At 40.5% G+C, this 13,700-nt stretch overlaps 1 protein-coding gene across 1 annotated transcript; it reads right to left on the bottom strand.

Moving 5' to 3' along the window:
- Positions 1-11,910: 11,910 nt before the first annotated feature.
- On the bottom strand, positions 11,911-13,394 carry LOC120295989 (putative UPF0481 protein At3g02645). Its single transcript, XM_039317631.1, has 2 exons — positions 12,620-13,394; positions 11,911-12,509 (listed from the first exon to the last, which is right to left on the bottom strand). The coding sequence occupies exons 1-2, from the start codon at positions 13,392-13,394 to the stop codon at positions 11,911-11,913; spliced, it is 1,374 nt and encodes a 457-aa protein (XP_039173565.1).
- Positions 13,395-13,700: the final 306 nt, after the last annotated feature.

Raw genomic sequence — 13,700 nt, forward strand, 5'->3', positions numbered from 1 at the left:
TTCTCAAAAAAGAGCCTAAAGTGGACATTGTATCAAATAAGGGCCCGAAATGACTGATTAAGTCTCAAATAAGAGTTTCAACTTGAAACCCAGTCAAATCTTATTTGCAGCTAGGGGTATTTTCATCTAAAGACTTTTTTTTTCTTTCCTTTTTTTTTTCTTTCTTTTTTCATCTTGCTCACCTCCTTCTTGACAAATGCATCAGACTCCTCACGCACGAGCTTGCACAGGTGCAAAACAATTTGAACAATTTAGGAAAAGGAGAAAACGAAAAGATATTTGAGAAGTTATGTAGTTTTGCAAAATTGCAAATTACATACTTGATTCTGTAGCCTCCTATCAGCAAACTTCAAAGTGCATGCTCTACATTATGCAATTTTACATCCTCACCCAAGAACTCATTGATTTTGGCATAAGCCAATTTTTAAGTTATTCGCCACTGCTCACGTTCTCCGATGATGATAATGAACTTGAGAATCAAGAAATATCCATCAGTGAGTTTTGTTTTTATTCAATTTGCTTGTGAAAACTTATTATGGCAATTAAAGTATCAGTTTCTTGCTCTCCCCGCCAATGAAATTGCCTATGGCACGATAACTTTCACTCGTAGCTTCTTGGGAATGTTTTATTGGATCAGGGTTGGATTATTAATAACATTCATAGACGCAAATTGCATTGAGGTGGAATATGTGGCTTCTTGATAGGGTTCAATTGTGTCGTGCATGCTGGTTATTTTCAAAGGCTGTTGAATCATTGTGACCCGTGATTGAAGATACTCGCGTTTGGTAGCAATTCGAATTAGACAGCACTCAACCTAAAAAACGAATGACTCTGGTCTACACATGTTCAAACAAATTTGCCTCCCTAACTTCAAAATATTATCTACACAAATTTGAGAGAGAATAACAATATGAAAAAAGTGCAAAATCGGGTAGAAATTCCCAAAATCACGTATTTCACCGAACAGATCAATGCACATGAGTATCATAAAGAATCCTAAAAAACCTCTAATAAATTTGGTTTAGGCACTTAAATATGGCTTCTCCTCACTAAGATCGATCATAGCCTACGTGAGCACCGATTTGAATTCAAGCATCGATGACAACAAGGGCAGCAAGCTAATGGCTTACACCTCATCATGCTTCGTGCTTGACCACGACCACAAGATGTGGGGATCGAATCGAGCTGAGTGTCACATCTTGGTCCACTCGTGCTCAATCTAGGGCTTGGATTGACCAAAAATCTTTCAACAAAGGTACTAGAATTGTTGTTGAGGGCAATGACGAATGAGGTTGAGGGTGTTGATAGCTAATTCGGCAAGGAAGATAAAGATAGACTTTGAAGAACGCGATCTAAAGAGTGAAAAAGGCAAAGGCATGATGATGATGAATAAAAGAAAGAGAATGAGAAAATAAATTTAAAAAAGAAGGAAAAAGTATTTAGACAAAAATACCCTAGATGCAAATAAGATTTGGTTGGCTTTTAAGTTGAGGCCCTTATTTGAAACTAAGTTGGTCACTTCAGGTTCTTGTTTGAGACAATGTCCATTTTGGATCCTTTTTTGAGAAAACGATTCCACTTTAGGCCCTTAATTGAAATTTTCCCAGCTCTTTATTTAAGTTATATATTTATTTAATCTTGCACATGCATGTTGTTAAATTAATGCCTCAAGTTTGAGTCTTTATGGATTTGATCGGTTGGAAGATTTTGACTTGTTCAAAATCTTTTATTCCTCGTCCAAATTAGATTTTGGTTTCTTATTCATGGTCGTTGGTTTTCGATAATAGTCAGAGTGCATTCTTGCGGATAAGACTTCAAGTTTGAACCAAAAGTTTTTACACTAAAGGACAAAAGATGGGCGCTCTATCTTTTTTTATTATATTTTTCTTTTGAGGGCAAAAAGGTAATTATATGAGAAAGAAACAAAGTAAGGGTTTGTTTTGCTTTTATTTCTCCTGCAGCCATACTTGCTCTCTTTATCAAAGTGGCATGAAAGGTGAGGACTCTACAATATAAGGTGCGATTGGTACAGTTTTCCCAAGGAACTTTCGGCCTCCAAAGTCCCTTAGGGAAATATTGGGGTATTTGGTAAGTTTTCTGAAGGAGCTATTGGCCGAATGCTAGCATTGGCAAAACTAAAAGTCCAATGCTAGTACTATTAGCATTTGGCGAAATGCTGAAATTAGTTTTCTCTTGAAACTACTCTTACTAATTCTTCAATTTTTTGATTTTGTTGCTCAATATACTTTTTTAATTAAAAAATGACTCAAACCCTTCGCCATCCAGCGAAGGGCTACAGTGCTAACAAGTCAAATCTAGCACCAATGACCGTCGGTTGAGATTGCCCAACCTCGGCCAACCTCTGTCAAGGGTCGCGTGATCCAAGCAACCACTGCTGAGGTTGCGAGACTTAGGAGATGGTCATGTGGGTGCAAGCTACTTGGGTCGAGTGACTCACCGAAGGTCGTCGGTGCCAAATCTGGCTTGTTAGCGGCCATAGCCCTTCACCGGACCAACAAAGGGCTTAGGTCATTTTTTTAATAAAAATATAAAAATATATACCCAAAGCCCATTGCAAAACTTTTTTTACCAAGCACAACTTAAACTCAAAATTTATTTGCAAAGAGTTTTTCCCAAACGCAAATTGCATTTTCCCAAATAGCTTTAATGTTTAGTATTTGCATTACACTTAAAGCCCCTTTGCAAAATTGAAGCAAACGCACCCATATATGTTGTCGAATCCTTGTTGAAGTTGCACACGGCGGGCTCAAGGTCAAAATTGTTGACTTTGGGCACAATATATTAAAAGATGTGGGTTTCTTCACAAGAAAACAAGCGTCGAATGTTCAGAGTGCCACACAAGAACAAGAGCCACACAAGCCAAGAACACAATCAAGAAGAAGCTGCCGTAAGCAAGAAAAAAGACAAACGCATTGAATGATATCCTAGGCATACGTAGAGGGCTTTAACACTTGAAAGATATTGTGATGTGAGTTTACGTTGAAGTGCATTGTTTATTTGTAAATACTTTGAGTTTGGATTTAAATCTTGATATGGAAAATACTCAAGTGTATGAGTAATTGTAAACTTTGATTCCCCAATTATAGTTGATTATTTGCTGTTAGCTCTTCTCATGGATGTAAGGTATCAATACTCACATCGAGCCAAGTAAATCTCTAGTTTTCTATTACTCCTTGTTTATTTCTATGATATTTTTCGCATTGACTTATTTGCAAGATCTTATCATTTCTACGTATTATATTTCAATTAGTATCAAAGCTTCAGATCTGATTTCTTAATTATGATTTGGAGCTTTTGCTTATTTGATTATTATCTAAAAATTCTATTATTGCAATTATATTTGAGGCGAAAGTTGAAATTGAGAAATTTAATAGGAGGAGCAACTTTGGGTTATGAAACATCAAGATGCGGTCGCTACTAACAATCCAAAGTTTGGCCAAGGTATTGGATGGTGAATAAGAGTTGCCGCTTATAATGAAAGTCTCTGATAGGCAAAGTTAATGGAAAGAGCAAAGAGTACAATCTTGTTGAATTTGTCAAATGAGGTGTTAAGAGAGGTGGTCGAGGAGAAGGATGTTGCAAGGTTATGGGCAAAACTTCAGGTATTCTATGTAAAGAGGGTTTGAACAATTGCTTATAGATGTTGAAGAGAATGTTTCGATTTAAATATACTAAAGTACATCTATTAAATCCCATCTAGATGAATTCAATAAACTCATAATGGATTTGAAGAATGTTGGTAAGATACTTGATAATGAAGAACGGGGCATGTTGTAGGGGCCTACTACAATTACCTTGGAAGAGGTAAAGTCTATTCTATTCTTTAAGGAGTAGCAGAGAAAGTTACGAGATGATGGTCTAATGCAAGAGGTAATGCAAGCATTAACGATTATGGGTAGGGAATAACATCAAAGGCCTAGTGGAAATAGAGTTAAAAGTAGGTCGAAATCATGCTAGAAAAAGTCCAAGGTACGCGTGAAGTACTTTGAGTTTCACAAGAATGAGCATATTATGAAAGATTATCTAGAGTGGAGAAACAAATGCAATAGATAGAATGCCACAAGCAATGTAGCGAACGTTGCTAAGTAGAGTACTAGTGATACAGAGGTTCTTTTATGTGTGTTTGCTAGTTCATCAAGAGACGAATTTGTGCTAGATTTGGAGCATTATTATCAAATGATGCCTCATAAGAACTGTCTTACTAATTACCTGGCTACAAATGGTGGTAGGGGTGAGCATGGTCCGGGTTGGTCCGGGCCACCCCCTAACCCTAGGACCAACCCGTACAGTGTTGGTCCTCAATTTTTAGAACCGAGGACCAACCCTATTGAGCCTGGGACCAAGGACCGGACCAACCCAATGGGTTCGGTCCGGTTGGTCAACCCAGGGGACCGATCGATAATTTTTTCGTCTTGTTTTTATACTCCCTAAAAAACAAACCTACAAATTCAAATTACACATCTATTCACAACGTGGCATTGTGCAACTAAACTATAAATACCAATATATATTCAGCAAATTTAAGATGACACAATAATAGAAATTTCGTACTTACTAACCGCTCATCGAGATATGGGACAAGATAGGGTCCATAATGCGGCAAGCGGGATGTTGCTACTTTTGATTTTGGCAAATTGAAGAACAAAGAAGACAGAATGGAAGAGAACGTACTTTGAGGAATGAAGCCGTGAGGAGATTTACGGCGTAAACTTCGCGCCGTTTTGGACGTCGCGAGTCCGTGACTATGAGGAGTCCTCGGTCCTCACGGTGAAGAACGTACTCTAGACTGTGGAGGAGGAGGCCGTGAAGACCTTTATGGCGTAAACTTCACGCCTTTTGGAATTAGATGCCGTCTATCCATGACTTTGAGCTTGAGGAGTCAACGGCTTTAGCATCATTTTACTTAGGTTTTTTTTTTTTTTTTGAACAGACATTTTACTTAGGTTTGAATATATAAAAGAATTATAAATAATATAATATGTAGGGTTGGTCCAGGGTTGGACCGACCCAAAACTCTCAGGACCAAGGACCAACCCGCACGGTGTTGGTCTGAATTTCAGGACCAAGGACCGACCCGGTCCCCTTGGGAACCGGACCGGGACCGGCGGGTTGGGCGGTCGGGGTTGGTCAGGAGTCGACCCTAGACCGCTGCTCACCCCTAAATGGTGGTAGAGTTATTTTGGGGAATAACATATCTTGTAAGGCTGTGGGGATGGGGACAATTGGTATTCGGATGCACAATGGAGTCATACACACATTGATAGACGTGAGGCATATACTCTAGCTCAAGAAGAACCTTATTTCTCTATGGACACTTAAAGACAAGTACACCACTGAAGGTAGAGTACTGAGCATCTGTTGACATGCCATGATAGTGATGAAAGGGAAGAAAGTGAATACTCTTTATTAGTTACAAGGAAAGACCATGACTAGAATTATTGCAATTTCACTAGGTGAGTTAATCTCTTACTTAACTCAAGTCTAGCATATGTTTTTATGGCACATGAGTGAGGCATGTATGACGAAACTAAGTGAAAATGGGTTGTTGAAGGGTGAGCATTGCATCTTTAAGAAGTAACACTGGATAAAGTTTACTTCAGTTGTTCATTTGACCAAGTGACTAGTTAAATGCATTCATTCAAACATCTAGGTTCCTTTGAAAGGAGATGCCTGTTATATGCTAAAATTTATCGACAATTATTAAATGAATGAATAGTTATACTTTCCAAGCACAAATATGGTGTGTTTAATCGATTCAAGAAATTTAAGGCATTAATTGATAATTAGTTAAATAAACAAATCAAGTGCCTAAGAACTAATAATGACATGAAGTTCAATGATAAAGATTTTACTGAATTCTATATGAATAAAGGAATTATGAAACACCGCCTAGTACTTGGGACACCATAGTAGAATAGCAATAACAAAACTTTGCTCGAGGGAGCTTGATGCATGCTTTTGCATGAAGGACTAGGCAAAGAATTTTCGGGCAAAGTAGTGAACATGATATGTTACTTAGTTACTCGATTTCTATCATTTGCTATCGAGTTTAAGACTCTTGAGAAAGTATGGTCAGAGAAACTATTGATACCTAAATTTTAAAATTTTATTTAAGAATTAATCGCATAAAAAATTAGGGGTTAATTTTCAAACCCTAGGAAAGGGAAAGAAAAAAAGAAAAGTAAAAACAAAAAATCATTAAAAGGTATTGTGTTTTCATTATTGCACTGCATATTGAATGGTCTTTTCTTAATTTTTTCCAAAAAAATTGTCATAAAAAAGAAAAACGATTAAAAATTATCAAAATTAATTAATTACAAGAGAGAGAGAGAGAGAGAGAGAGAGAGAGAGAGAGAGAGAGAAAAGAAAAAGAAAGGAAAATGGGAAATATGAGACTGGGCCGGGGCAGGTTAGCCCGACCTCTCTCTTTCCCTTTTCTTTCTTTTTGCTTGGGCCGGCCCACTTTTCTTTTATTTTGCCCAAGATGAGCCCAGCCTTCTTTTCCCCTCTCTCTTCGTCCTTCACGCATTCTGCGGAAAGGAGGCGGACGTACGCGAGCAAGAGGAAGGACAGAGGTTGAAGGGACAAGCATGAGCCTCGCACCGGAGTTGGTGGTCGGGGGGGCAGACCGGTAGCAACGGCTGGCTTGGCAGAAGGCCATGCGCGTCTATGCTTAAAAGCGAGAGAGGAGCAAGTGAAGACGAGCCGTAGGACAGAGAGCTGGGGGAAAGTTTGAGCGAGTGGGAGAAGAGGAGAGCCGCTCAAGAGAGGAGATCAGAGAGAAGTGCTTGAGAGAGAGAGAGTGGAGAGCCAAAGAGAGGCTCGACCGTGCACACGGCATCCCGCTCCCCGACGCCCTTCTTCTGGATTCCAGAGGGCACTGAAAGAGGAAAGGTATCTCCGGGAGATGAAGAAGAAGAGCAGCAACAGGCCGTCCTTCTCGTCCACGCACCTCGACAAGATCAACAGATCCATCGACGAATGCGAGCCGAAGTGCGAGCCAAGAAGCAGGGCCCGCGGTTTGCCTCCTCCGTCGAGAAGCAGCGCGGCAGCGACAGGGCCAATGCCGCGGCGGACGCGAAGAGGAGCCATTTTTCGCGGCAGCTGCTCAGGAAGCCCAAGTACGAACCCGACCACGACAGCGACGAGCTATACTTTAGCTCCACTTCCATTTCTTCCATTTCTCGGACACCGAGTCCGTCAGGGGCGCGAGAAGACGACCACTTCGTCGTCTTCTTGCTTCGCGCCGTTCAGGCTCAAGCTCGTGAAGACGAGAGTCGCCGCCGCCAAAAGGGAGGAGATACGGTATGCTCCGTTTGGCGAACGGAGAGAAGGCCGAGAAGACCATGGGCGTCAATGCTGAAAAGCGAGAGGAACAAGCGAAGAGGGAGGGGGGCGTTTTCTTGTTTTTCGGCATCGTTTTGAGCAACACGCGGATGCAGGGAGACAAGGAACAACGAGCATAACGAGGAGCAAGGAAATGAACGACCATTCCGGTGAAGTATTCTCACAAGTTCCTCGCCCGACCATCATTCTTTGATAACCGGAAGTTTTAGTCTTGACTGGTGACCGTGATATGTTCTATTCCAAAGACGAGGTTAGCCGAGCTCGATCCCCTTTTGTTCTGTTTCGTCTCGATCGACCTAAGGGCTGAGATTTGTTTGCTTCGGTTATGCACGTATGGGTCTCTCGGGCGAGTCACCTCTGACTTCAGGGACTGCGTTTGTTGCTTGATTTTGATTCTGGACATGACTTCGAGCCCTGAATAGAGAGTCGGTTCATGCTTAAACTCGAGATTGACGTGCCCTTGCCTCTGTGCTCGCTGAACCGCGCTTGTTTTGTTTATCGCTTGTGGTGTTTCTACGTGATTTTTGCAAAATGGTTGGGTATTGTTGAGTTGGCGAAGGGTTTTCTTGGTTCCGGTAAGTGGATTAGCGGTCGCCGGAGTTTGTGGCGGGCGGTGGTCGACGCCGGTGAGGATGGAAGCGAGTGGTGAAGGGTCGGTGGTTGTACAGCCACCAGCGACCAAGGATTGCCAACTGTGAAGAAAAAGATGTACCATGGAAGCCGTCGGTGAAGAAGAAAGCACGGGGAGAAGAAGACCCAAAGGGGAAAAAAAATTGCAGAAAAAGTGAAACACAAAAGCTGGCTTTGGGAAAGAGAAGCCGCAGAGAAGAGATGTAGTAAAAAAGACGAAATAGGCAAAAGACAAAACAAAATTGATTAAAAATATTAACATTAATATAAAAAACAAAAAAAAGGGTTTTAAGAAATCGGTTTTGTCTATTTTAGTTTTAATCCAGATTTGTGTCAAGCCAATGGACTGGATTTGGTTTACCGGTGTGAACCCGTTTTTCTGAATATAATAATATTACATATTAAAAATTAAAAAATAACAGAAAATTCAGAATTTCGTTTGAAAAATTTTAAAAACAAACTTTCCAAGCTATTTTCTTAAAAAATGGAAGTTTTTAATGCTAAAGTATGCTAAAAATTTGAGTAAGCCATTAGGGCTCTACCTTAGGGTTTCAATGGTCTTCAAAGACAATTATTCTTGCTTGCATGCTTGTGATGTTCTAACCCTTTAGTCCAGTTAAGATTAACATTTATCTTTTCCTTAATGTTAAATACTTGCTCTCCCATGCAATTTATTTAAATGCTTATCTTGGCTGCTAATTATTATTTTAATGATTGCACATCCACATGATCACTTCACATGTTAGTGATTGGTCTAAAATTAACCCAAATTGTCGACAAAAATCTTTTTTTTTTTTAAATGAACAAGATTAGGTATCAAAAGAGCACTAATTGGTTAATTAGTGTAATCAAGTTCTCGACCCTAGATTATCTAGTTGCGTGAGGTACACTCTCACGCCTCACTTGATTTTTAACCAACCCCAATATGTTAGTAGCGGCTCTTTATTGCGAAATTCTTAAGAATACCCCAATGTCGCTCGAGGTATGAGCTTGGAAGAGTACGTGCATAATCATGGGCCTTAGGTCCGTCCTTTAAGCAATACCCTAAATCTATTCTCTTACCCCGAGGGGTAAGTCGTAATAGTAAACTATTGATTATTATGGATTACATAAATTCAAATATTTTGTGTATGCTCATGCGAGTGATACTTTTGAGTTATGGACATGGAGTGAAATGTTGCGGCTATGGTGCACTGATCCTAGATCACTTGGTTTTTTAATCAGCAAAGACGTAATCTTAAACAAGGCGTAGTACTTCACAGAGGAGTATTGTAACAAAACTAGCATAATAGATAAATCATGGTGTCATTAGTGAGGTAGGGCTTCAGGTGAAGATTTCGAAAACCTTAAAAGTAACAGAAGTTGATATTACAAATGATGTTGTAATTCCTAAAGTTGGTGATAGTGACTAATCAGCACAACCACAGCACATTATAGCTGTAGATAGACAGAAAAGTGTTGATATACACTATAATAACCAATGTGTGATATTTTTGGCATATAATTCAGTTTATTATGAGCGAACGAGATACATCAATAATAGGTATCACTTCATCTGAGATATTTTAGCAAAGGGTATGTTATTATGGAAAAAATTGCTACAACAGATAACCCAATGGACATAATGACTAAATCTATTTCTTTGGCAAAGCTCAAGATTTGTTTGAGGTCAATTGGTGTCTGTGTAGAGTGAGTGGCTATCGGAGCATTAGGAGAGCAACATGGATTATGAGTGCTACAACATGGCTATCGTCGAGAAGCAGCGCGGCAGCGAAAGGGCCAATGCCGCGGCGGACGCGAAGAGGAGCCATTTTGTAATAAATAAAATCTATAATTGGACAATCAATAACATAGCATCATAATGCTCAAACGATCAAAATTAAGCACAATTTCATCCAGAAAAACGGGCATAAAATTTTAGTTAACGGCTAATCTGTCATTAGTTACACTAATCACAATTAATTAAGCTAATTGCGATTAATTAGGCTAATCCCAATTAATTAACCTAACTATACTTAATTAAAATTAATCATTGTTAAATAAAATAATTACATTAATTAAATAAATAACGATTAAATAAATAAATTATGATTCTTTAAATAAATCATGATTAATTAAACTAAACTCAATTAATTAATCTAACCACGATTAATTAATATAATTGTAATTATTTAAATTAATCGCACTTCAATTTAATCTAAACCATCTTTAATCACAATTAAGTTTAAACCAACATTAGCTAATATTAAACGTCATTAATATTAAACTAACCACCCCAAACGTAATTAACACCCTACTTCTTTCAATGATGGCGAGCTCACGGTGACGGTGGTGCAACGGTGACGAAAACATGAGGCTTGCGACTTGAACAAAAACTCAACGGTGGCGGTGGCTCCTCAAAACCCACGGCCAAGCTTGGCTTGGGCGGTGGTGAACCAGCGATGGTGGCTTGCGGTGGGGAGCGGGCCGTGGCAAGGATGGTGGTGGTGGTGGTTCGGTGATGGCGGTGGGGTGGTCAAGCGGTGGACAATGGCGGCAACACATGGTGGTGAGGAATGGCGTGACTTGCGGCAAATGAGGGAAGAAAAACAAGAATGAGAAGTTGAAAAAAATAAAAACAAATGGAGAAAGTGTGGGGGATGAGTTCGGCTGAGCAAGGGGATAGGAAGTGGGGAAGTGAGAGAGAGAAAATAAGAAGAATTTTCTCTAAAATCTTCATGATTTCCCCTTCACTCACTCTCCACAATTTCCTCTCAACCTAACAATTTGTCCCCTCAATTACTTTTTATTTCCAATTTGTCAATTTCATTTTATTTCCAATTTCTTGAATACAAGCTTTTTGGTCCAAAAATATCAACCTTGCCATTGGGTTCGATTTTCCTTTTCGACTTCCAATTTTCCATCCGATAATTCATTTTTCCGAAAATTTCGAACTTGCCATGAATTTGACAAACGATGATGCAACATCCAATAATTTATCCTCGAAACCCTCGAAAGTTTGATATGAGAAATCGAATTAAATTTCATGGTTAAAAATCAATCGAACGCGACCTTGGGTACGACATAAATTAATGGGTGGCTTTTAGGGGTTCTCGCGCGTTTGACTCGTGGTTGATAATTCTCAATCCACATTTGTACCTCTTCAAATCGTGGACGACCTTCGGTGTCATGTAATCGTGAGAGTTCAATTACGTACCATAAATATAATATCAATAGAAAATCGGTTCATTGCACGAATATCGTAATCATGTATAATCACCCGCAAACTGACTACGTACTTCCGTTGAATCGATTTATATTCGTTCGTTAATTGATTTATAACAGCGTAGTATTGACCCTAGTCAATCTTTATAGTCAAACAATTTATCCTTAATTGAATTTTCTAGTCTTTTCACGTTTTAACCCTATACAGTATCACCCAATAAATTAGTTAATTCATGAGTGATCAATTCAAAATAAAAAAACAATAAGTGCGTCGATGAAATAATACTTCATATATTTCAAAATAGGGCCAAATTTCGGGATATCACAATGAACGATAGAAATGCTCATGCTGTGTTGAGTGAGGACAACTCAATACAGAGCAAAATGTCTGCAGAGCCATGAGCAGAATGAGCACGACGGTGGCGACCACAGTGAGAAACTTCCAAGAAGAGTAGACGTACTTCCTCATGAGATTATAAACCTTGACCTTTCGAGTGCTGTTGTAGTACTCGTTGACGTCTCGAATCGTCTCGTCCAGCTCCGACGCAGTGCTTTTGGAACCTATGGATTTGATCACTCCATTGAAGAGCTCCACGACCTTGTTGTCGCTGTTCAGGCGGTTCAAGACAATGGACGCTTCCCTCAGCAACTTCAAATCCTCGGAGGTGTCGATAATGCCGTACATTAACTCAGTGTATCGTGTCAGAATTAAGGAGCCCTCTGCGATATCATTTCGTAGGCCACGAGGTTTCGCAGCAGGACTTCGGTGGTAGCATCCAGATCGATATGAGGGAGCTTCAAGGTAGCGGTTTTCTTATCAAACGCAATGGTTTTGATACCTCCTGTGGCCAAGCTTAGTTTGATCCCGACGCTGCAGAGCTTTGACGCTGTGGGGATCATAACGATTTCTTGAAAAGGGTCATTTGAAAGGTACTCGGAGCATATGGGAATCAATTGCATTGCCACTTGAATTATCTTGAAGATGAGCTCGATTGGCACTTTCGGCTTCTTCATGAAAGAGAATTTCGATAACTCCTTCCATGCTGCAGTGACTTTTGATGCTGGTATCGATACCATGTTGAAGAAGAGCTTGATCAGCACTTTCAGCTTCTTCATGAAAGAGCATTTTGATAACTCGTTCCATGCTGCAGTGACTATTGATGCTGGTGTCGATACCATGTTGAAGAAGAGCTTGATCAGCACTTTCAGCTTCTTCATGAAAGAGCATTTCGATAACTTGTTCCATGCCTTAGTGACTTTTGATGTTTGTGTCGATGCCATGTCTATCAGACGGAAAAAGCTTGCACCTGTTGATAAGAAAGGTACATTTATTCACTTTTCTAATGTTTGGATACAACAAAAGAAGAAGGAAAGAGGTCATATCATCTAACGCATGGCATGGGGAATGAGAACTAACTTCTAAGCTCATTCTTCTTCGTCTGTGCTGCTTCTGGGCCTGTTGTTCCCAAGATGAGATTGTAAAGGAGATCGAGCAAATGCTTACGCTGAATGGCTTCAGACGGCAAGCACATTTCCAGCCGGAGAGGTGATATCCCTTCGCAGAACCTCGTCAACATCTCCCCAAGCTTCCCATCTATGGACTCATCTTCTTCATTTTCTCTCACTTCGTTCATCGAATTCTCGGTCTGCAACATTATTTTCCTGAGCACAAAGGTCGGAATTTGATTCTCCACCATCATCACGTCTTTGACGGCGGAGTCTGGGTCATCATCCCAAATTGAGTCTTCCTTGATTCCGATGTGGGGTGACTTGTATCTGTGCAGTAGGTCGAGCAAGAACAAGCTGTCGATGGTCATGATCCATTTCAGAGTGTCCGTGCCGACTTCCAGGTGCAGCTGGTAGCTTGCGCGAATCTTCGCCTCCTCTGCTTGGAGCAAACCAGCCGTCCGATCGAATGCCGGGAGCTTCAGCGCTGCCTGTGCCCGCCGGGCTGCGGCCAGCTTGGGGTGCTCCGTCTGGTAGAGCTGTGGCCGGAGGTGGTGGTATGGTCCCAGCGCAACATGGTGCGGGACGTAGGCCTCCGGCTTTGCAGAGCTGATAGATTCAGGCACGCAATGGACGGAAACCGGGGTCTCAATATCGATCCCGTGATGTAGGGCGTCTCGGATGTGCTTCACCCATTGCTCCTCACTGAGGCTTGGGTTGATGATGGAGGTCGACGATGAGGACATGCTTGTTCGACGAGGTTTAGAGAGCTAACTTATATCTTTTAGTCGCACACAAACACATGTATCTTTCGCCTCGTTTCAAATAAGAAAGAAAACAAGGCTGAGCTTCGTGGTGATTGCGAAGATGACTTTGAATATTATTAGGTTGAAGTAGGGCAAGTGGTAGATTTTTTTGTTTTTTTGTTTGGGCTGTTCTCCTGGGAATGAGAGCAACCTGTCGTGAAGAATCAAGGGGTCGGTTGAATATGGTCAATAGCTTGATCCGATGTGATAAGATTCTTGTTCAAATCATAGCGGTCTCCCTTTCAG

Source organism: Eucalyptus grandis, chromosome 7 (assembly GCF_016545825.1).
Source record: "Eucalyptus grandis isolate ANBG69807.140 chromosome 7, ASM1654582v1, whole genome shotgun sequence".
NCBI classification, from domain to species: domain Eukaryota; kingdom Viridiplantae; phylum Streptophyta; class Magnoliopsida; order Myrtales; family Myrtaceae; genus Eucalyptus; species Eucalyptus grandis.